General features: G+C 42.4%; 1 protein-coding gene across 1 annotated transcript in view; it reads right to left on the reverse strand.

The window, feature by feature from the left end:
* CFAP65 (cilia and flagella associated protein 65) overlaps nucleotides 1-25230 on the reverse strand; it is a 2328717-nt gene that overhangs the window by 1911125 nt on the left and 392362 nt on the right. Inside the window, exon 5 of the mRNA XM_044075222.1 lies at nucleotides 15052-15218. Within this exon, the coding sequence (XP_043931157.1) occupies nucleotides 15052-15218 (167 nt within the window). The remainder of the gene's footprint in view (nucleotides 1-15051; nucleotides 15219-25230) is intronic.

The raw sequence follows: 25230 nt of genomic DNA on the forward strand, positions 1-25230 counted from the left end.
TCCTCTTGACTGTCAGTTTCAGTCTTGGGTTGAGAGAGCTTTGCCTCCAGTTTGGCTGTATAATTGCATCTCTCATATATATTAGTACTTGGTGGTAGGAGGAGAGGGTTGTCTGTGTACATGAAGCAGTTGTAACATTACCTCAAAATGCCCAGATTCACCAGTTGGACTGGAAAGTACACCAGAAACTGCCCTTTGGACATGCCTGCATAGGTAGAGTAAGCTGTTTTTCTGACTGGCTGGTGGGGACGAATAGAGAGCCTTATCCTTCTGGAAAGTATGGGGGGGGTCTAGTGCTAGGGTTAATTAGTGCTTGCTATGAGTTTTAAGCAAGTGCTTGACTGTGAAATGAATGGTTTGAGTGCTAATGTTGAAGGTTTATCTAGTTACAAGGGAAAAATTGAAGAGTAGACTTCATGGAGCCGAGAATAGTTTAACTCTATCTAACCGGCGCTGCCCGGTTCGCAAAACCTTATAGCAGGGAAGTGAAAGAGATGGAAATTAGCCTAAAATGGCCAATAAACTACTAACTTCTGGGCTGAAATCACTCCTCCAGGGACAGATAGGCTGCTCAAAGCTCCCCTCTCTCACAGGTAAACAGAGAAACTTCCTTCTATCCAAGTAAGGTGTGGGCAACACAGAAACTTGTAACACAGCCCTGGATTCAGCAATAACCTGAAAACTGGACTATACTAGTTCAGAAAGGCAGGAAACAAGTATTTTTTTTTTGTTTGTTTTTTCAGAAAATAGAGCAGATACAATCAAAAGTATCCCAAAATGGCCAATAAACTACTAACTTCTGGTCTGAAACCACTCCTTCAGGGACAGATAGGCTGCTCAAAGCACCCCTCTCTCACAGGTGAACAGAGAAACTTCCTTTTATCCAAGTAAGGTATGGGCAACACAGAAACTTGTAACACAGCCATGGATTCAGTAATAACCTGAAAACTGGACTATACTAGTCCAGAAAGGCAGGAAACAAGTATATTTTGTTGTTTTTTTTTTCTCAGAAAAATAGAGCAGATACAATCAAAACAACACTTTAAATGCATTTGTGAGGTCATTAGATATGTATGCAGTCCCATGATTGCAGATCTATACATGTAATCAATTTTGAGGAAGCCCATACCTCCTTCAGAATGGGAAATACATAATCTCGGTATTCACTGATTTTTATAAATCATTTGATGAGCATGGAGCATCCTTCTTGTTTTCCTATCCAACACCTTTTGGGGTCAGTCAGTCACTCCAAAACTGTAAGTTAAGACAGGAAGAGCAAATTGGTTTATAACTCGGACTTTGTTCCCGGATGTCTATACTGTTTTCAGTATTAATTTAAGTCTTCTAAAATACTCCTTACTAAGTTTTATTCACATTTGTTCATGTTTTACTGTTGATCCTTCATCAGTTCCCAAATATTATACACTCCCTCTTGCTGTAGTTCTTTTATATCACATTCCTGTCCCAAACTGATGTTTTCTTGGTGCTGCAGCTTTCCTGTTTTAAAGGTTGCTTTTGCACATTTATCAAGACCAAACAACATTTTTATATCATCTGAAAGTTTTGACCACTTTCAGTTCTGTTTTGAGTTCCACATCTGATGATCTATACAGTTTTAATTCATCTACAAAAAGAAGATGAGAAGTCTTTACACTTTGTTGTTTTCTGAGAGTCAAATTGTAGCCATGACCTAATCTATTAAGTAGACAACTTAATGGGTCAAGGGCAAGACAAAATAGCAACGGTGACAGAAAACCACCCTGGAATATCCCTCTTTGAATTTTTATCCCTGGGAAAATAATTTGTCCTTTATCATAGCTTACCTTCAAAGTGGTTTGCCACTATTTCATATTCGCTGTAATATAATCGATCAGTGTAGGGTGTTTCTAATACATTTTAAGCACTCTTTTATCCATGAATGTGGGATATTATCAAATGCTTTTTTATAGTCTATCCATGGCATACTTAGATTCTTCCCCTTTTTACAGTTCTCCATTATGACTTTATTTAGCAACAAATAATCCTTTGATCCATATGACTTTCTTTTATTACCTTTTTGTTCTGTTGCCATTACTGAGTTTTCTTCTAAATGACTATAAATTCTGTTGGCATCAAGTCCAGTGTAAAGTTTATACATCATCAGAAGGCAAATTATTGGTCTATAGTGTTTAGGAGACCTTGTAGGTTCGCTCTTAAGTAAGAGTATTCTTTTTCCTATTGTTAACCAGGCTGGTGTCTGGTCAGGGTGCGCATATAAATAATTCTTACTCATGGCTAAATCTTCATATAAAGATGTTAATGCTTTTAGCCAGAAGTTAGGTACTGCATCTGGGCCTGGGGTTTTACAATTAGGAGATTTTCTTAACTTTCAATCTCTCTGGCTGTTTCTTCATCTCATTTCATATCCTGTACATTTAAACTTCTTATGCTTTCTTTTACTTCTTCTATCCATTTAGCATCTTTATGTTCCACAAGATCTTCATTGATATTTCTCCAAAATGTATCTATTGCTTCTTTTTTTGGTGGTGCTTAAATTCCTTTTGCCTTGTTTCCCAATTTTCTATAAAACTTCTTCAGGTCATCAGTAAATTGCTTATTTGATACTTTTCCTTTATATTTATCTGCATATTTTCTACGTTTTTTCTACTTGTGTTGATATTTTTAGTTTATCATTTGTGATAGCGCATGATAGATGCTGATCCGTTCTGATACTGCATATTTCTTTTATCACATCTATCTTTCTGGGTATTTTTGTTGATCTGTTCCCTCTTCTATACTCTTCTAACAGTGACACTTCGTGTCTTAATTGCTTCATAGTTTTCTCTATTCAATACTTCCATGATGGGATTCAATTTCTCTCCTTCCTTTCCCTTACTACACTGTGTTTTTGTGGTATGACTTTATCATTATTTAATTTAGCTGCACAATAATATATCCTGTTTACTTCTGCTATATCACATGAATCTATATGGGCAGTCCTAATTACCGTGTTCATTTGTTTTATAAAACTTCTAACTTTTGGGGTTTTATTGACTTTCTGTAGTCTAGTTCTTTCATTGATCTTAATATATCTGTCCGTTTCTTTTAAATTAAGCAACTCTTATCTTAGATCATTTTCTTCTAAATTGAGGATATATTCTTTGTTCTCCATTTCTTGTGGGCATTCTATAGAAAGTTCCAGAGCATCTTCCTGTGTCACATTCTCTTCAGCATCATCCTGTCATCCATTACTCTTTCATATAAGAGTTCACTGGCTTATCACTCTACAACATTGACTTTGTCAGAATTGCGAGAGTTTCCTGTTCCATCAGTGTGCAACTCCATCTGAATGTCTGTACTGGTTTCCTATGAAAGGCTCCAAAGTATCTTTATATGGCAACTGATCAGATGTTTCCCACTCCACTGGTTTCTCCTTAATTTGCGGATCCATTTCTCTATCCTGTCGTGATGTTATCTGTATTAGATTTTCTACACTAACTTCACAAGTAATCCATAACCTCAGTTTCTATTTCTTTAACTTCTCCATTACTAATCCTTTATTTCTACTTTTCCTCTTTGTTTTCTTATCTTTTGTATTGTGACATTTTCCATGTCCAGATGCCTTTGCCTGTATTTCTCTTCAAAAATCTTTGGTGCTGCTGTTTTTGTATTGATTAGTTTTGCTTTCTCCTTTGCATAAATATTGCACCATGTTAAATCACTTCTTCTTTCCCAAGTCTATATTTCCTCTTCAGATGTCTCCTGCTTATCCTGTTTCTCCTTACTTTGGGGACTCCTTGTTCCCTCATGCTATGATGTAACCTGTGTTAGATTTTCTGTTCTAAATTCTTCAATTTGCAAGTATTCCATAACTTCATTTTCTATTTTGTTCTCTCTTATTTAACACAAACTATTGTAAAGAAGATTATGAGAGACAGAAATGTATGGTAAGTGATGTTACTGTTGGAGGATTCCTCAGAAAATGTTATCTGATGAGTGTTTTTAATGACTGCAACATCAGTTTTGCTGGTTACACAGGATGGAATACTTCTTACCAGATCACGTTCTCAAAATTGCACTTCTCAGAGTTTTGACATGCTGACTGAAATAATAAATTTAGCAATATAACTTTTTTATTAAAAACAACTTATTGTTATTTTTATATTCCAGCAGTTCAAATGCTGCTCACAGAACTTCAGCCCAGGACAGTGTTGCTGTTTTGTTGCCCTGGCTAGTAGCTAAAGAGATCCAAGAGTATACAGCTACTTGGAGATGGGTTATATTAAAGACTGATCCAGCATCTTCCAGCAGCTCACTGCAGGTAGCTGCTATAGAATATATCACAGTTATGTCCTTCATGAGTGGGAAAGAACAGAACAATATAGAAACTCTGAGGACAAAGTTTAAGAAATGTCCTCAAAAATACCCTATGAGAAAAAAAGAAGGGTTCAGTCCTAAATGAGACCTAGTTCCTATTTTATTTATTTATTATTTGTTAACCAGGGTAGGTGGACTCATGCAAAAGCCATTTTTAGGCATGACCAAGGAGAAAAACATAAAATGAGAAAAACAAATTGATATGTTCATGCAAAAAATAAGTTATTATATATACATTACAAAAATTTAGTAAGAAGGTTAAGAGGCTTATAAGGGGACAGTAATTGTTTAAAATGTGTCGGGCAGCCATGGTGGTGCAGCGGTTAGCGTTGCTGCCTCACAGCAAGAGATTTTCCAGTTCGATTCTCGGCTGGGATGCCTTCTGTGCAGAGTCTGCATTTCCTCCCTGTGGTCATGTGCTTTTCTTCCGGGTGCTCTGGTTTCCTCCCACATCCCAAAGACATGCAGTAGGGGGCTTGGATACTCTAAATTGGCCCTATGTGTGTGTGTGTGTGTGTGTGTGTGTGTGTGTGTGTGTGTGTGTGTGTGTGTGTGTGTGTGTGTGTGTGTGTGCCTTCTGTGGAAGGTTGGGCGCTGGGCTGGCAACTCGACACTGTAAAACTCCACTGCCAACCATGAGCAGACAGATGATCTACTGTGGCGACCCCTAATTGAGAAAAGCCGAAAGAAGAAGAAGAATTGTTTAAAATGTGTCCTTAAAACAAAAATAAGACTCACAACAAATAGGGGGCCAGAGTTCTGAATTCATTCTGACAATTCAACAGGAAAGTAAAACTGTAACCCTTGTTTTAACACCTCAAGAGATTGAATACAGCAGGTCCTGGGTTCAGTCCCTAGGGAAAGATCACAGTTTTCCTTTCCTGCTGAGTTGCTAATATAACATTAGGTTTATGGTTTCTACTGTACTAGTTGGTTGTGTGCTTAAAATCACCTTCATGGTGGTTTTGTAGTTGAAAGGAAAACTGCTCTTGCAGGAGACAAAGTACCTAACTGCCCAGAGATTCCTTGCTGGTCCAGGGGCAGTGACAACCACACTAAATGTGGGAGGTGGGAGACAAGGGTCAGAGCTCTCCTTTCCTTTCCTGTTAAATTGTTAATACCTTTTAAAGAAAAACAACAGCAAATGCTGCAAGCATTTTAAATAGGTCTCTAAGACTTTGTGCTCACAGAACATAAAACAGAATTCCTTTAGGGAACAAATTAAAAAAAGTATAATCTGGAAATTAAATATGTCATGGATAATGTATTCTCCTTCTTCAAACTACTAATTAAATAACCATAACATCATACAAATAGTATCATTTGTAAATAATTTGATTTTTATACCTGTGTTTATTTATTTACATTTTTGTATGCTATTCATTAGCTGTGCTATTTCTATTTTGTTTTATCAAGATATATCTCATTCACTATTGTGCCTTTTGTATACTTCCAGTTCACACCATTAGCTGTTTATGGCTTAGACCTTTTTTTGTGTCTGGCTTCTTTAGCTAAGTAACTTAGCAGCTAATAAAATGTGTTATTAGAAAGTACATGGAGTCATTAACAAAATGTCAGTAAGACTGTTAGTCTAGGATATCCTGCAGTACAGAAATTAATCACTATTTTTCAGTTATTATTCATGTTTTCATGTCTATGTTCATATTTTTGTAACTGAGAGCCCTACATGTGATCGAGGGGTATGGTGTGATATGTCATGGTGAGAAGCAGGAAAATTGATTGTCAATGTCCATTTTTATCACACTGTACCCGAGATATTACAAGTTGTTTGTTAGCAATTATGAAAATATACAATATTTCCATACATTAATACTTCAAAAACAAAGTGACTTACAAATGTCTTTGTTATTTGCACTATAAATTGCATATCTGAGAGATATTCAATGTTATTTGTATTGCTAATTATATAATACGTGCTTAATACTTCAAAAACAAAGTGACTTACAAACTGTCTTTGTTATTTGCACTATAAATTGCATATCTGAGAGATATTCAATGTTATTTGTATTGCTAATTATATAATACAGCATATGGTTTCATATTTCTGCAAATATCTCAGTAAACATGCACTCATAAAGACATTTTTTTATGTCACATGCAAGCTTATGTCTGGTTAACAAAAATGTTCTAACAATATATGTGTAGGATGTTCAGTTTCAAAGATATGACAATTTGTGTGTGAAACTGTAGCAAAAAAACATAATTATGGGTTTGTGTGCATTGTAATATAGTATAGTATAGTATTTATGGAAAGAATGTGAATGCACTGACTCTTATTACTGTAATGAATATTTCTTACTGATAATGTGTTTTGTACAGTTTTAATAGCATTTGTAGTTTATAAAACATTTACGTATGTTTATCGTATGCTTTTTATGTTTATTTTTTAGAAATTGTTCTAGAATACAAGATGTGCATTGGCTGCCAGATGTGTGACATTGCCAACCTGTGCATTGGCACCCTGACTAGAGAATGAAAGCTGTCCAGCAGGGTGCTAATCTACTAGTAATGCTTGCTGAAAATGAGTCTGACGCTTCATGGCAGCATATTAAGCTGCTGTGGAGCTCAGACTGAAAGAAAGCCAATAGCCACCATTATTCTATGCAAGCAAATCAGCACTTTTGCTGTTTAGTGAGTGTAAAAAAAAATATATATAACAGTGTGTGTGAGTGCATGTATGCATGACAACGAGATTGATTGAGACATTATTTTACAGTTGCTAAGCAGCACTTTTGCTGTTTAATGGGCATAAAATTAAAAGAAACATAAAAAAGAAAAAAATGTGTGTGTGTGTGTGTGTGTGTGTGTGTGTGTGTGTGTGAGAGCAAGTGATAGAGAGACAGTAAAACTGATTGATGGATGTTAGCACCAGTTAAGATAAAAAAGCCTAAAATAAAGGTGGAACCAAAAAAAAAAAAGAAAAGAGATTAAAATCTTATAAAATTAGAAAGTTGCATAAAATAAAATTATTTGGTTGTGTTGGCATGCATTTTTCTGAAAGAATAAAAGTCTGAAACTCATAATCAGTCATTATTTATTGATTTTAATCTCCAGTGATTACAAACCACAACCAACACCACACATTTTAGGAGTAAGGGACCAAAAATGAAGTATTATTATTAATTATTAGAATTTAGGATTTTAAAAATACATTCTTCTCCAATGCTAATACTTAATACACAGCAAGTTTGAAACATTAAGTGGAGGAACTATTTTACATCAAAAATATATATAAAAATAATATAGTAATAAAAAAAGTAAGTAAAATACAATTTTAAAGACAGACCATTCTCTAAGCACAATAATGCCCTCCAGGGTGTGTGTTACAGAGTAAATAACACCCTTCCAGGGGTGTAGAGGACTGCCTGTGGTGTTGGGCCTCATAAAACCCCTGGACAGGTGTTATTTACCAGTAACACATACCCTGTTGGGTTGGGCATTATTGCTTGCATATATCTGTGTTTGTTCACTTATGACTTCATATGTTGTCCTTGGATTGTATTACTTCTACTTTGCTTTATCAACATATCTGCTGTTATTTACTCATTACAATAGCTTGTTATAGATAAACACTTTTAAATTTGTTACTTTTATTCAACTACTTTTGACTCACATTTAAGCCTGGTTAATGGTTAAAAAGGACCTTGTGGCTAGTCCACCCACATGGTTAACAAACAATCAAATAAATAAATAACACATTCTACTAAAATTAATTATGCTACAATATCACTCATATCACTTCACTAGACCAAATTTCCTGCGTGTACCACATGATTACATTATGTTGCCTATTTGTATTTCTTCATATTTCTATTCTGCCTGTAAACTAGGCAATGACTGAAAATGGTCCCTTTGACAAATCTGCTAACCCGGTTAAGAAACAATAAAAAAAAAATAACAGACAAGTCATAGAATAACAAGTTATGTACCTACCATAACGTTCCATGTTAGTTGTCTTCTCGCCTTCTTTCTTGCTGGTTGGGATCGGCTCCGACTCGGCCATTTTCTAAAGCTCGAGAGCTACTTACTGGCTCGAGGCCTCCCTATATCCCACAATGCCTGGTGCTAGACCCCCAGATCTCGTTTGGAAGACCAAACACCAAAATAATACAAGAGGACAACTGTCCCAAAAGCAAGACTTCAGCTAGAGGGCTGAAGAAAAAGGTAGAGGACATAAAACGGTAAAGACTCAGCCAGTGACAAGACTCGTAGGAAGACTCTTCTCGGTCCATCTAAGCTAGGGAGATGGAGGGTGGGACGCAAGAAAGAAGGCGAGAAGAAGACAACTAACATGGAACGTTATGGTAGGTACATAACTTCTTAATGTTAAGTTGTCACTCTCGCCTTCATTCTTGCTGGTTGGGACAGCGTCCTTAGCACCTTAGTCCTGGGTGGCTCATCGGAACAGACTCTTGAGCACAGTGGAACCAAATTCACCTCTACTCCTAGAGGCCACATCCAATTTATAATGTGAAATGAAGGTATGAGGGGTGGCCCATGTGGCCGCCACACAAATGGCTTCCATTGGTAGTCTTGCTTGAAAGGCTACCAACGTAGCTAAAGCCCTAGTAGAGTGGCCTTTAGGTTTAGCAGGGAGTTCTGTATGCCTCAACTGATAAATAAGGGTAATAATAGAGGACAACCACCTGGATAAGGTTACTTTAGACACTGGTTGACCCTGCTTACTCTCCGCATAGGACAGGAAGAGTTGGTCTGATTTCCTTATTTGTTCAGTCCTATGCAAATCGAAACGTAATTGCCTATGAATGTCCAACTGGTGTAATTTGTGTTCAGCTTTGTTGGAATAATTTGGAAAAAAGACTGGCAGATCGATGGATTGATTCAAATTGTTCTCGGAGGGGACCTTGGGAAGGAACGAAGGATTAGTCCTGAGTGAAAATCTCTCCTTATGAAAAATTAGATAAGGAGGATGAACACAAAGGGCTTGAAGTTCAGAAACTCTCCTCACTGAAGTAATGGCCACCAAAAAGAGGGTTTTCCAAGTAAGCAATTTCAAGGAACAGGAAGCTGCCGGTTCAAAGGGAGGAAGTATCAAGGAAGCTAAGATCAAATTTAAGTCCCACAGAGGCGGGGGATCTCTCACTAGAGGCCTGAGCAAGATTGTTCCTTTCAGAAAGGCTTTGCAAAGCTTATGGGACATGATGCTGGTTTCTGACAGGCCCATATGGAAATTAGAGATTGCCGCTAATTGAACTCTAATGGTGGCCGACAAGGAGCCCGCTTGAAAAAGTTCTGCTAAGAAGTCCAGAACGTTATGGACAGGGGCCGTGAAGGGATCTATATTTCCTACCTCTGCCCAGAAAGAGAAACATTTCCACTTACTAGCATAAGTCTTCCGGGTTGTAGGTTTGTGCGAGGAAAGGATAATCTCATGCACTGAATTGGAAATACTGGGAAGCCTGGCTAAGGTTGGAAGTGGAGCAATCAAGCAGTGAGGTTGAAAGACTGAAGAGACTGATGCAGCCTGCCCGGCTGATGGATCAGGAGGTCTGGAACTGGGTCCAGATTCCAAGGCTGCTCTAGAAGGTGATGATGCAGGAATGGGAGCCAGATTTGTCGAAGCCAGTAGGGGGCAATGAGGATCATCCTGCAACCCAGCACGGTAGCTTTCTGAATTAGTTTGGGAATTAGTGGAAAGGGTGGGAATGCATACAGAAGTCCCTGGGGCCAATCGTGAACTAGTGCATCTCTGGGCGAGTGTCCGGGAAGAGAGTGAAGAGACTGTCGCACTTGCTGTTGAGAGGAATTGTGAAAAGGTCGCAGCAAGGCTAACCCCATTTGCAGAAGATTCTGTCCGCTACTGTCCTGTTGAGAGACCACTCGTGAGGCATGAGAATAGCTCTGCTTCGCCTGTCCGCTATGACGTTGGACTTCCCAGGGATGTGAGTTGCCGTCAGAAACTGTTGAGAGGAGATCACCCACTGCCATAGTCTGAGTGCTTCTCGACATAAGGGATATGACTTGGTTCCGCCCTGCTTGTTGATGTACCACACTACAGACATATTGTCTGTCTGAATTGCAATGGTCCCAGTGGGTAGAGAGTTCTGAAGAACTTGCAACGCTAAAAGCACCACCCTCATCTCCAAGACGTTTATGTGCAAGTGGTACTCATGGGGTTGCCAGGTGCCCTGGACAGTCCTGCCCTGAAAATGCCCCCCCACCTTATCAGGGAGGCATCCGTGGTCACTGTGGCAACTGCAGAAGGAAGGACAAATTGTCTGCCCTGGGGTACTGATGGAGAGACCATCCACCAAGCCAAGTGGTCTTTGCATGACTGTGTGATTATTATCTTGTGAGACAAAGGAAGTTGTTGAAAGGACCATTGGGTGAAAAGCATCCACTGTAGAATCCTCATGTGAAAACAAGCCAGGGGAACTAATATGATCGCTGCTGCCATGAGACCTAAGGTTTTTAGGATGAATCTGGCCTGAATCTTTCTGCATCCTAATAATACCTGTACATGTCGGCGAATGTCTGCCACTCTGTCTACTGGAAGCCTTGCAGACAGATCTTTCGTATTTAATCTTGTGCCTATAAAGGTTAAGGACTGACAAGGTGGCAATGCAGACTTTTTGAAATTTATTGAGATACACAGGTTGGAGCATGTTTGGATGGTATAATCCCTGGCTCTTAGCAATTGATGTCTGGTGGTAGCAGTAAGGAGCCAGTCATCTAGATATGGAAACACCTGGAATCCTTGCCATCTCAGGTGAGCAGTAACCACTGCCATGCATTTGGTGAACACCCTGGTGGCTGTGGTGAGACCAAAGGGCAGGGCTCTGAACTGGTGATGACTGGCTCCCAGCTGGAAGCGGAGAAACCTTCTGGAACGCCTGTCCATTTTGATGTGGTAGTACGCATCCTGAAGATCTATGGAGCACATCCAATTGTCCTGACCCAAAAAGGGTAGAATTGACTGAAGTGTGACCATCCGGAACTTCGTTCTTTGAACAGACTTGTTTAGTCTGCTGAGATCCAAAATGGGTCTCCAGTCCCCTGTCTTCTTTGGTACCAAAAATAACTTTGAGTAAATTCCGGATCCTTGCTGGTCTGCTGGGACTTGTTGGATGGCCCGTTTTTTTAGCAGTCTTGAAATTTCTTGTACTGCCTGTTTCCTTAGACTGGGTGGAACATCTGGGATGGGGTTGTTTGATTTTAAGGGAGTGTGGACAAACGGGATTTTGTAACCTCCGGATATGATAGACTGTACCCATCTGTCTCGAGTGATGAGACGCCAGACTTCTGGGTACAGAGATAACCTTCCCCCAACTGCCTCCGAAGGTGGACAGCCGGGCATTCCCTCATGGGTGCTGGAAGGGTTTGTCAGAGAAAGATTCTCTGCTGCTCTGATTCTGCGGACCCCTCTGCCCCGCGGTCAGCATCTATTGTTGCTCCCTCCTCTATCTCTGGAGGGAAACTCGCCACGTGTGTCAGACATGGCTCCCTGGGGTTTCCAGAACCACATCTTCCCACTCTTCTGACCCTTAGGGAATGGTCTAGAGGGAGTGGAAAAACGGACTCCAATGGCAGAGAGAGTCTTGTCTTCCTGCTCACACCTGGTAAGTGTATCTTTCACCTGAGGTCCAAACAGAGCCGAACAATCAAAAGGGGTGTTGGTGAAAGATGCCTTGAAGGGATGAGAGTAGTTACATAACCGCATCCAGGCATGCCTTCTCAAAGCCACAACTGTGCCTGCGGCTCTACTCGCCCCATCAGCCGCATACAAAATGAGCTGCATGGAGGAGTTAACGATAGAATTAAGAGTCGCCAGCTGGGAGTTTATCTTGTCTTGAGCCCCCGCAGCTGATGGATCTTGCAGGGTATCTCCTAGGTCCTTGAGGTGATCCCTCTGAAGACGGGTGAAGTGGCACAAATAATTCATTGACTGCATGGAGAAGGTCGCTGAGGAAAACATCTGCTTCCCATATCTATCCATCGTCCTAGACTCTTTATTAGGAGGATGGACAGATACAGAAGTGTCAGCCAACTTCTTTTTCGTGGCAGCTGCTACCACCATGGCATCAACGAGGACACCCTTTGTCAGAAACTGTTTATCTTGGGGGGCCATGATAAACTTAGTGGGCCTGTGAGGGGTTGGTTCCAGTGTGTCCAGAGCTGACCACGCATTTTGAGCCACCACTTCCATTAATGGATCGAAAGGAGGAGACACCCAGGAGGTGGAGGGGAGAGAACCAAACGCATCCAAGTATACTGAATCGTCCTCAGAAGGGTTAAGGGCAGACCAGTTCCCCCTCTGCTTAAGGATCTCAAGGATGTCTGAAAAAGAGACATCTTCAGAGGGGGATCTTGGGGACCCTTTCGAATCCTCCAAGTCAGTATCTGACGTGACCGACTCTGGGGAGTCAACATGTTTCCTCTTACATTTCCTCTTTCGAGAGGTCTCCTCTGAAATCTCGGGGGAGGCCTCAGAAGAGGAAGATACACCCAGTGGGGTGACCTGGAGCGTTTGATCCCCTCTCTTGGGGTCTGGAGGAGGGGCAGAGACCGAAGCAGGCACCCTGGGGGGGGAGCTGAAGGGGCTGATCGAGGTGCAGACTCAGAAGTCAGCACGCTCCTCATGACCTCGAAGGCCCCCCTGTATGGCACAGAAGAGGGCCCAAACTCCGAGGAGACAGGAATCCTCTCCGGCACCGAAAGGGACGGCTCTGAGGCCGATGTAAGAGCCGAGCTTACCTGCGCTGAAGCTCCGAGAAGGAGAACGGGGTCGGACAAGGGTCCGATGCCACTCGCCCCCTCGGAGCCGATGAGGGAGTCTCGGCACCCAGATCCCTCCAAGGATGGAACCATTGAAGAAATCGGAGCCGACGAAGGAACAGAAAGGGGAAGCATCGGCGCCGACATTTCCAGGATCCGAGCCCCAACAAGCTCTGGCTCCGAACTGACAGGAGGAGTTGGAGGAGGAACTACTTCAGAAAAGGGAGCAGCCACAGCCTAATGAGGAGGGCTAGTTAACATTTTAACCAGGGCCTGCGATTTGAGGAGTCTACTAACCACTCTCTCCAAGTCATGATCGGACAGCCTCGAGGACCGAGAAGAGTGGGACCTATGGCTCCATTCAGACTCTAGCAAAGGTGATCCCAGAGCCGAGCAAATCGACTCCAGGGATGGCAATCTGGATTGCTTATGGCTCCCTGATGGCTCAGACACCAAGGTTGGAGCCGAGAGAGATTTTGATACTTCGGTCCTGGCCGGAACTGAAATTGAAGCAGATGCTCCACCTGGCAACGGCTCCGTACTTGGAGCCGACGGCTTGGTGGGCTTAGGGGTTTTAGCTGGCTGAGACTTTGCTGGAGACCCCTCGGGTTTTAGTAAACCCCTGAGAATTAACTTGTTCCTACGCACCTGCAGGACTCTCGGACTAAAGGCATGACATACCGAGCAAGAGTCCTGCAGGTGTAGGGAACCCAAACAATAAACACAAGAAGTGTGACTGTCTGTCAGAGACATTTTCTAACAGCACGAGTCACACTTCTTGAACCCTGATACCTTGGTATCCTTTGACATGTTATAAATAAAAGGAATACCGATGGATGAAATTTTAGACTAGTGCAAAAAACACACACACACACACTAGTCCCACACCTTCACACAAAAATTTTAGGTAACTATACTAACAAAAAACTAAGAGACTATGATCCTAGACTACAAAGGCTAAACACTACTTCCTACTGAAAACAATATCAAAGAGAAGGGATAGCCTCTAACTTAAACGGCCTACTTAAGGAGATGGGGGGGAGAAACTCTCTAAGTAAAAATGAGTTTCCTAAGGGTCAGAAAACACAGGGAAACTAAGACTAGTCTACAGTACTACTCTGATTTAACAAAAAATTCAAAAAAAAAATACACTAACAGTTTAACTACTAAAAATACAAAAGATTAATACGACCTGAGCCAGTGAAGCGCAACCTCGTAGCTGAAGCGGCAAACGAGATCTGGGAGTCTAGCGCCAGGCATTGTGGGATATAGGAAGGCCTCAAGCCAGTAAGTAGCTCTCGAGCTTTAGAAAATGGCCAAGTCAGAGCCGAGGATTGGCTCCGAACCCCAATCAGCAAGAATGAAGGCGAGAGAGAGACAGCTTAACATCTGTTTTTATCCCTAAAGCTATGCATCTGTGTCCCTCTTGAGGTATATTTGGATTGTGACCCTCCAAATATTCCTTTGAGTAATGATGTTTCCTCTATCCATCTCTATAAGACAATTAGAAGACAGAGAGACACTAATCATTGACTGAAAGTATCAGTAAATGATTTTGATTACTTTCTGGCAGCTGGTGATATAATGTGAAGTTCCAAAGCAGAAGAGACAAAACTACAGACAGTCCTACTTCATCATCTGATAACCACAATGGCAATGACAAAGCCTGGCTATCTTAAGCCAGGCCTGTTATTTTGGTATCATGAGTAGCAGGAAAAAAGAGGATACTGTGGTGGTAAGCGTACCCTTTAAACCATATATATGGGACACAACTGTGGTTGACTGCAATGCAGTTCCACGCAATGCAAATACTGAGGTATTTTTACTGAATACTATGAAACAAAAAAGGAAAGCTCTTTGTCTGAAACTGTTTCAACACTAACCATAATATAAAACATTACTTAAGCAAATGGCTTCAGAATTAATATTAAAACTTACCTGGTATTATACATGGTAAAGCTAGCCTCAGAGCTATTGTAAACAGCGCAGATTGGGAGAGTCAAGGATGATGGCATTGTAATGTCATGACGTGGGAGGACAGCTTGAAGTACAACTGAAAATGAACCATCTGTAGTTTCAAAAGTTATGCTGTCCTCATATGTTCTCTGCAAGCGTGGTACAACATTTAAACAACAAAAAGAACATAAAAGAAAAGAGAGGCATTATGACAGCAATAACTAAGAGTTTGTTAGGTATCAACATACAAATTATAACAATATTTATAAACAGCAAACAAAATTTAACATGTTAGTACTTAAATATTACCGGAACCAGGTTCCAAATATCTCATGCTTGTACATACAGTGCTGACAAACCGCAACAACAGGTCACAGATAATGTAAATACCCAAACTTGTACTAATAAACAGTCAAACTGAAGTGATTTCTTATGTGTAAAATAGCTTGCTAACAAAAAAGTATTATCGCACCCTGGTTCCAAACAATTCATGGTTGTACACACAATTTTGGCAAGCCGCAATAAAGAGGTCACAGGAAACGTAACTACAGAGAATTTGTAGTAATAAACACAGTCAAAGAGAAGTTTACTAAATGCCTTATGTGTGAAATAAGCTTGTTAAAGAAGAAATATTAATAAGAAAATGTCTGCATAAATCTACTTTAGCCTTCAATGACATCACTTGAGGAATACTGTGAGGTGCATTCCTACTTTTTAATGGAGTACAAGGCACGCATGACCTCTGAGGCATCCATTACACCGTATGGCTGCACTCAATATGTTAACATCAGTGAGAGTAAAGTTCAACGAACTTTTAGCCAATGTCATATAGAGGAAAATCAGCATTTCACAAATGATTATAATTTTACATTTGCCGTCAGAAACTACTCACATACAAACCAAAAAGTATGATGGCTCTGGAAGCACGTCATGCCATGTTGTAGAAGTTAAATCATTAACTGTGATGGCACACTAACATTTTATTTCATTACTACACAAATGACATGTTAACTCATAAAGATAAAAGTAAAGAAGAACCTGGTTGCGATAATACATAAGTACCCACATTTTATTAGGTGACACGCTTGACCTAAATATGCATTATATCTGTATTTTAGTCATGTGAATTTTTCAGATTCACTTTTGTCTTTGACAGATATGCTAGAAAAAAGAAGTTATGTACTCACCATAATGTTCCATCTGAGTAGTTATACTTCATTTGTCTTCAACCTGTGGGTACCGGATCCATATCGGATCCGAGCCAGCAAATTCACTAGCATCTGCTCCGAGCTCCGAGCTCCAAGCTCCTCTCCTTACTCAAAATACACCTCCACTACCTTCCAACCCCCAGATCGAGTTTGCTGACCCTTATACTGAGAACCCGACCTGAAAAATACTTCATGACCTAAAACTGCAGCCAGCAGGCTGTTCATAAGATAAGGTCAGGGGGAAGGAGGGAGGGACGGTTGAAGACAAATGAAGTAGAACTACTCACATGGAATGTTACGGTGAGTACATAACTTCTTTATCTGAAGTAGTTTACTTAATTTGTTCTTCAACCTGTGGGACAGAGTCCCCAGCTACTAAACTCTTGGGTGGCCCTCATGGAAGGATATTCCGAAGCACTGTGGAACCAAAGGATGCTCTCCTTCTTGAAGTCAAACCCAATTTGTACTGAGAAATAAAGGTATAAGATGAGGACCAAGTAGCTGCAGAACAAATATCATCCAATGAGACTCTAAACCAAAATGCCGCAGAAGTGGCCACTGACCTAGTGGAATGAGCTTTTACCTGACCCAGAGGAGACACACCTTTATCCTTATAGACCTGAAGGAAGCAAATGGAAATCCACCTAGCAATAGTGACCTTGGAGATAGGTTTACCCATAAAGGGTTTAGAGAAAGACACAAACAATTGATCAGATTTACGAAAGTTTTTAGTCCTGTGTAAATAAAAACTTAGCTGTCTATGAACATCCAACAAGTAGAGTTTGTATTCCATTTTCTTAGCAAAGTTTGTGAAGAAATCAGGTAAGTTAATGGTCTGATTGATGTTAACTTGTGATGCAACCTTAGAAAGAAAGGACAGATTGGTCCAAAGGGAAACCCTATCTTTATGGAAAATCATATACGGAACTTTAATGGACAAAGCTTGCAGTTCTGAAACCCTTTTAGATGAGGTGATAGCCACCAGGAATGCTGATTTCCAAGATAAGAACTTAAGATCTGTCGTTGCAGCAGGTTCAAAAGGCGGAGCGACCAAAGCTTGAAGAACCATAGTAAGGTCCCATGGAGGAACGGGATCCTTGACCAGAGGGTGTAACAGGAAAGTACCTTTGATAAAGGCTTTACACAGTCTCGAAGAGGCCAGGGAGGCAGAATTCTCACCCACGTGAAAATGAGAGATGGCAGATAACTGCACTTTGATAGTAGACTCCCTATTGAAAAATATTGGTGAGGAAGTCAAGAATGGCAGAAGTATGAGCCATGAAAGGCTCTAAACTCCTTTGAGAAGCCCAAAAAGACAAATGTTTCCATTTGCTGCGCTAAACCTTGCTGGTTGAAGACTTATGAGCTGCCACCAGAATAGCCCTAACTGATGAAGATAATCCAGGAGTCCTAGCAATCATGGGAATGGGAGCAGCCAAGCCTTGAGCTTCAAACTGTCCAGGTTCGGATGAGGAACCCGCAATGGGTGTGAAATCAGACCCTGAATGGGATCCAAGATCCAAGGAGGAGCCAGACGATGAGACCAAAGGAAGGGAAACCATACATGGCGAGGCCAAAATTGGGCAAGGAGGATGACTTTGGTCCCCAGTTGACAAGTTTTCTGTACAAACCTTGGAATAAGAGGCACTGGAGGGTAAGCATACAGAAGACCGGGAGGCCAAGCATGGACTAGAGCATCTCTGGGGGACTCCCCCAGCAGGGGGTCCAGAGCAAAAAACTCGCTGCACTTCACATTGGAAGGAGATGCAAAGAGACCGCAGCAAGGTTGACCCCACAGTAAAAAGATCTGCTCCCCATTGAATGATTCAGAGACCACTTGTAAGGCATCAGAATAGTCCGACTTAACCTGTCCGCTAGAATGCTGGATCATCCTGAAATGTGCATTGCTATGAGAAAGAGACGGGTGGAGATCGCCCATTGCCACACTCTCATGGCCTCACAACAAAGGGAGTAAGATCTGGTCCCACCCTGTTTGTTGACGTACCAGACCACTGACATGTTGTCTGATTGAATTGCAATGGTTCCCAGAGGAAGAAAGGCATGAAGGGCCTGCAATGCCAAAAGGACCACCCTCATTTCAAGAACGTTTATGCGCAAACTGGTCTCAACAGGGGATCACAGGCCTTGGATTGTCCTACCCACACAATGCTCCCCCACCCAAATTGAGAGGCATCCGTGGTCACTTTGACTTGGACAGGGGCTGGAACAAAATGTTGTCCCTCCAAGATTTCCAGAGAGTACATCCACCACAGAAGGGACGGCCGGTAGACTCGACTGAAGTGTATTGGATACGATAATGGAAGTTCCAACAGGGACCAATGTACCACTAGTGTCCACTGCAGTATTCACATGTGTAACCGGGCACACAGAAGAAGTGTTATGGTCGCTGCCATTCAACCTAAGGCCTTCAACACTGATTCGGCTGAGGGAAGATGAGAACAGTAGATCAGGGAGACATGCATCCTCAGGTTTTGTACTCTCTCCGTGGTCAGGAAGATTTTGCACTGTAGTGTGTCTATCCTTGTCTCAATGTAGTCTATCACCTGGACAGGATTTAGAAGTGATTTGGATGCATTGACTGTAATCCCCAATTGAAGAGCAAGCGTTAAGAAATAAATCCCTGGTTTGAGGAAGTAGATGTCTGGTGGGAGCAGTGAGGAGCCAATCGTCCAGGTACGGATGGACCTGATTCCCCTGAAGCCTTAGGTGATCCGCTACTACTGCCATCACTTTGGTGAACACCCTGGGGGCTGTGGTGAGACCAAAGGGTAGGGCTCGAAATTGGTAATGATGGACTCCTAGCCAGAAGTGGAGGAATCTCCTGGAGCTTCTGTGTATTTTTATGTGATAGCAGGCATCCTGGAGGTCTAAAGAGCACATCCAGTCGCTCTCTTGCAGGTATGGCATGATGAACTGTAATGTGACCATCTGGAATTTTTCTTTGGCAACTGACAGGTTCAGGGTAGATGGGTCCAAAATGGGCGTTAAGTCCCCCGTTTTCTTTGGCACCAAAAAGGATCTGAAGTAGATCCCCGATCCGGACTGATCTGGGGGGGGAGGTTTTGATGGCTCGTTTATCTAGTAGCTTGGAGATTTCCAGTGCTGCTGCCTCCCTTTGCATGGGTGGCACATCTGGGAAGTGTTTGGGAGGTTTAGGGGGAACCACAAAGGGGATGGAGTATCCTCTGGATATGATCTGAAACACCCAGTGGTCTGATGTTATGGACTCCCATGTTGCCAGGTGCAATGACAATCATCCCCTGACTGCCTCCACTGTACAGCAGTCGGGCAATCCCTCAGGGTTGCTGTCCAGGCCTGTCCGAGAAAGGTTGTTTAGACCCAAAAATCCTCTGACCCCCTCTGCCTCTGGGACGGCATCTATCCTGTCCCCCTCTGCCTCTGGAGGAAGAAGAGCCCTGAGTGCCCAGAGAATACTGTGACTTCTGGAAGCACATCTTCTTTTGCCCTCTCTGATTCTAGGAAAAGGATCTTCCAGGGTTTGAAAAGCAGATTCTGATGGCAGAAAGTGTCTTCCTGTCCTTCTCACTCTGGACCAAAGTCTCTTTGATGGTCTTACCAAAAAGAGTAGAGCCGTCATAAGGGGCATTGGCAAAAGACACCTTGAAAGGTTCCAAAAATTGACATAGCCTGAGCCAGGCATTGCACCTCATGGACACACCGGACCCAGCAGCCATAGCCACCCCTTTGGTAGCATGTGAGAGGAGTCAAATGGATGTGTTGGAGACTGCTTTTAATGTGGCCATCCTCACGGAGAAGGTGTCTCTGTCCTCCTGCGACATGGACTTAGGGGAGACTCAGCCAGTTCCTTGACCAGGTTGCGCTGGAGCCTCTTGACGTGGGCCAGGTAGTTCAGTGCCCTGATGGAAAAGGTTGCTGATGCATAAACCTGCTTCCCTAAGTGGTCCATCATCCGAGACTCTCGGTCAGGGGGATGAACCGAGGAGCTCTCTTGGACTAGTTCATTTTTTGTGGCTGCTGCTACCACCATAGCATCTATGGGGGAGCCCTTGTTCCACTCTGGTCTATCTGATGGTGGTTTCAGGATCTTATCTGGTTGTTTAGGGATTGGTTCCAGGGTGTGCAGCTCCTTCCAGGCCTGCGAGGTGACCAGGTTCAACAGGGGATCTGTGGGAGGGGACACCCAGGAAGTAGATGGGATTTGTAGACAGAGCCAAGGGAGTTGGGGCAGAATCCAAGGAAATAGTCAAGGGTCATGATCCAGTGGAGAGAACCCTTTCTACTACATCGAACGCAGGAGGCAAACAAGCCTCCTGAGGAATCAATAAGGAAGCCGCTCTCCCTGGATCCGACATGAGAATTGGAGCCGGGCCCTTAGTGGATGGAGCTCTGAGGGAGTTAACTTGGCCCGACAATGCCAGAGCCAATGAAAATAGTTCCGCTCCCTTGGATCCAACACCCAAGCTCCAGCTCCGAGAGCCACTCAGATCTGAACTGGTTGGATCTGACATACTCCAGGCAGCTGCCAGCGCCGAGGAAACAGGTACCATCGGCGCTGACCCCCTGAATAAGGCCATCCTCAGATCCAAGTACTCCCAACCTGGTGGACAGATTGGACAAGGAGAAATTGGTGTGAAAAAAGGAAGCAATCCCCCCATCTGGATCTGAGTACGAATGAACCTCCTCATCATTTTATCCATGTCAACTTCCAATAAGCTACATGTGGATCTCGTCAAGGCCATGGAATTCAACCTGATGGGTTGAGGAACTGAGGCCCTAGATAGAGGATGTGTTTCCTCTGGCTACGGGGAAAAGCTCGGAGATCAGAGCCGAGGGGAGTCATGGATCCTAGCCTGACTTTTGGCAGGAGTAGAAGGAAGGTCCAGAGACCTCTTGCGTTTCTCTGGTTTGTGCTTGTCCGATTTGTGCTGTCTCTCCTTCTCTCTGCCCCTTCTCTGCTCCACTTCCACAAGCTTAGAAATGGGAGGTTGAGTCCCAGCCTGGGAGGGAGGAGAAGCAAGGGCAACTTTGAGAGAAAAATTGCCATAGATTCAAAAGACAATCATAAGGCCTTCTTCAGCTATGTTAGAAACCTGGGTGGAAGCTCCCAGATATGCTCAGAATTAGTCCAAAATGATACAAAAATCACTGAACCCACAGACATTGCCAACATACTGGCAGACAGGTTCAGTGCAAACTTCACACCCCTCTCCCCCCCAAAAGGAGAGATAACTATCCCAGCGGAGTGCAGCCTCCAAGACATCTCCAATGCGCAGGTGAAAGCTGCTCTCTCTAAAGCTAAAAACACATCATCAAAGGATGGTGTCCCCGGCTGTGTGCTACATGAACTCCATGAGGAACTAAACCCGCACATAAGGCAGCTGTTTAATCTTAGCCTTACCACAGGATACATGCCCAAGGAGTGGCGTACGGCAACTGTGGTCCCACTCCACAAAGGCGGTGCCTCTACGGACCCTGGTAATTACCGCCCCATAAGCTTAACAAGCCTGGTCTGCAAAGCTATGGAGAGGATCATAATGGAACTCATAAACAAAGACATAGGGGACTTGCAGACATTGGACCCGACCCAGTTTGGCTTTGTCAAGGGCAGATCATGCCTTTTGAACTTGGTCGACTTCTTCGAAACAGTCACCAAGGCCATTGATGAGGGAAAGGCAGTCCATACAGCCTACCTTGACCTTGCAAAAGCTTTTGACACAATACCCCACTCGGGTATTATAGAGAAACTTACCAGCTTAAATGTAAACCCATATGTCACAAGATGGGTTGCAAACTGGCTAAAGGACAGAACCCACAGGGTTAGAGTAGCTGGCGCCATGTCAGACTCCAAGCCGGTCACAAGTGGTGTCCCACAGGGCTCAGTCCTTGGCCCCATGTTATTCGGCATCTACTTCTCAGAAGTACAGGCTAACATAGGAGGATTATGGCTGACAAAGTTTGCAGATGACTGCAAACTGGGAGCCATAGTGGAAAGTACATCGGACACAGATATCCTTCAGAGGGGTCTCACGGAAACTGATAGCTGGTGCCAGAGCCATGGCCTGAAGTTAAATGCCAAAAATGTATAGTCATACCCTTCGGGAAAAACAAGGTAACCCCAAGCTACCATATAGGTGGCAATCCACTAAGCACAGAAGAGGTTATCAGGGACCTGGGGACCCAGGTTGACAGTGGCCTTTCTTTTGACACTCACATTGCTAAAGTGGTTAGAAAAACCTTCTACATTGCCTACCTGATCATGAAGGGATTCACATCCAGATCAAGTGAGGTCATTGTTCCCCTGTACTCTTCACTTATCAGACCAATGATCGAGTACAATGCCCCATTCGGGATGTATCTCACCAGACACCTGCAGCAATTGGAGAGATCCCAAAAGTTCCTCACCAAAAGGATAAAGGGACTCCAAAATCTGTCATATGCTGCCAGACTGAAGAAACTCCAGCTCTATTCAGTCGCATACCATCTGCTCAGAGGTGACCTGTGCCTGACATACAAGGCCATGTCCAACCCGGAATTAATGGACATGCTCCACCTCAAAAAATCCAAATCTACCAGATCCACTAGAGCAAGCGACTTAAACCTTAGCACGGATATAAATAGGACATGCTGGAGGGATAGATTTGTCACCCAGAGACTCCCTATGTTGTGGAATAAAATCCCGGTCCATGTGAGGCAGAGTACCTCGCTGGCTCTGTTCAAGAGATATCTTGACCGGTGGATGGGAGATCGTAGATTTACCCCAGGAATCATCTCTGTGTCACTGCTGGACAGAGGCACAACAAACTAATGGGCACAGTATTTTTTAACATAAGGGGTGGCATAAGCCACAAAAACTCTGGGCTAAGCTTATAAATGCCTTAGGGCAGATAGCCTAGTATAAACCTATGAACCTATGAACCTATAAGAGAGGAAGGAGAGGCGGCCACAGCAGCCAGTGTGACAGAAGCAGTGGACAAGGCAGCCACCTCAGAAGTGGGTAGAAGGCTTTTTAAGGCCAACTTAGCCTTCCTGTCCTTAATAGTGCATGGGGTAAAACCCACACAAATACACAGTCAGTGCTCAAATGGGCAATGCCCAAACACATAACACAAAGAGTGTGGCCATCTGCAGGAGACAATTTTTGGCCACACTCAGTGCACCTTTTGAAAACAGGCTTGGGGTCAGCCATGTCTCTACACTAGAAAAAATCACACAGAGAAGGAACAAGGAGAAAAAAATACCTATTCCCCACTCAGACCTACTCACCACACACTCAAGCCACACAGAACACTGAGGGGGGAGGGGAAGCAATACACTGAAACACACTATCACTGCAGCTACTAGGAAATTTTTTAAATACATGACGCACCAGCAAGGGTAGGAGGAGAGGGAACCTACAAACACCTAACACTCAAAAATTTAAGAAAAAGCTGCTTAATAAGCAAAAACCCACTCACTAACTCAGAGCTCAGGAGATCATGATGCTTCAGGCAAGCAGTGGCAAATGAGATCTGGGGGTTGGAAGGTAGTGGAGGTGTATTATGGGTAAGAGGAGGAGCTTGGAGCTCAGAGCAGATGCTAGTGAATTTGCCAGCTCAGATATGATACAGATCCGGTATCCACAGGCTGAAGACCAAATGAAGTAAACTACTTCAGATCTATGTTTAAGTATAATCTGTAATTTACATTAATTGACTATGATTCAGTTTGTAGAGGTGTAAGATACTTAGACCTTGATGTTATGCCTCAGTATTCCATAAAACTACACATTATACATTAACAGCTTGCCATGATTTATTTATTTTCACTTCTGGACTTTTAAAAATTATTGTTATACAGAATCATATGAAGTAATTCAATACAGCAAAGTGGCAAGTAACAGTATAAGATAATGGAAGAAAAATAGCATATGTCTATAAGTACTAAACACAGCTTCACTGTAATGATGCAGTTTTTTAAATGTCATGCACCTACAATAAATAAAACCACAACTCCCATTCAATCACCAAGTTAACATTCGGTAACCAAATATAACATGTAATGTTACTAATCAGATACTAACATTTATTTTAGCAAATGGGCTCATACTTTGCATTCTTAACTAAGATCTGCCGGGATAGTCCACAGAAAAACAAGTGCAGCTGTTCAGTGCTTAAAATCCAAACTTTGTGACTGAAAACTTTTTTTATCTAGATGACATTTGTTTATTACTCACTAACTAAAGCTTTAAGAGAACAGAACTAGAATAGAAGAGTTCTGCCTTTTGCTTGCACTTTTCTGCTTCACTTCTGCTTTTCTTTTTTAAATAGAGGTTATCAAGAAGAAAATCTACAGTTCTGGAAATGAGTACAGCAGCAACTGTTTTGAAACGTATTATCATTAGCAGATAAACACGTGAGCTACACGAGTACTGTGAAGTCCTTGTGCACATCTATCAAGCCTGTATGCATTTCAGTGGTGTACTGGGAAAAGGGTTGTTATGATTTGTTTTTAATGAAATACATTACTGTAACTATTATTTATGCATTCATTTATTTATTTGATATTGATAAGACATCTGATGTATACACAGTCAATAAAGATGAAACATCTGTGTGTGTGGGGGGGGGAGTTGCAATTGTATGTACTGTATTAGGTTGAACTATATTAATATGCCTATTGTTTATGTATTTATTCATTCATTTTATCTACAAACATTTGAGTGGCTGTAATTGCGGAGAAAGTACATGTGTGTGTGTGTGTGTGTGTGTGTGTGTGTGTGTGTGTGTGTGAGTGTGTGTGTGTGTGTGTGTGTGTGTGTGTGTGTGTGTGTGTGTGTGTGTGTGTGTGTGTGTGTGTGCTGATTGGTTTGGAAAAGCAATCTATAGGTGTTAAAGAAATTTAAACAATGTTTAAATGAGAATGATTGCAGTATAATGTTCACTTTGAGTGCTAAATTATTTAACACTGAATT

The sequence above is a fragment of the Protopterus annectens genome, chromosome 6.part0 (assembly GCF_019279795.1).
Source record: "Protopterus annectens isolate FY-2018-M chromosome 6.part0, PAN1.0, whole genome shotgun sequence".
In the NCBI taxonomy this organism is placed as follows: Eukaryota; Metazoa; Chordata; order Ceratodontiformes; family Protopteridae; genus Protopterus; species Protopterus annectens.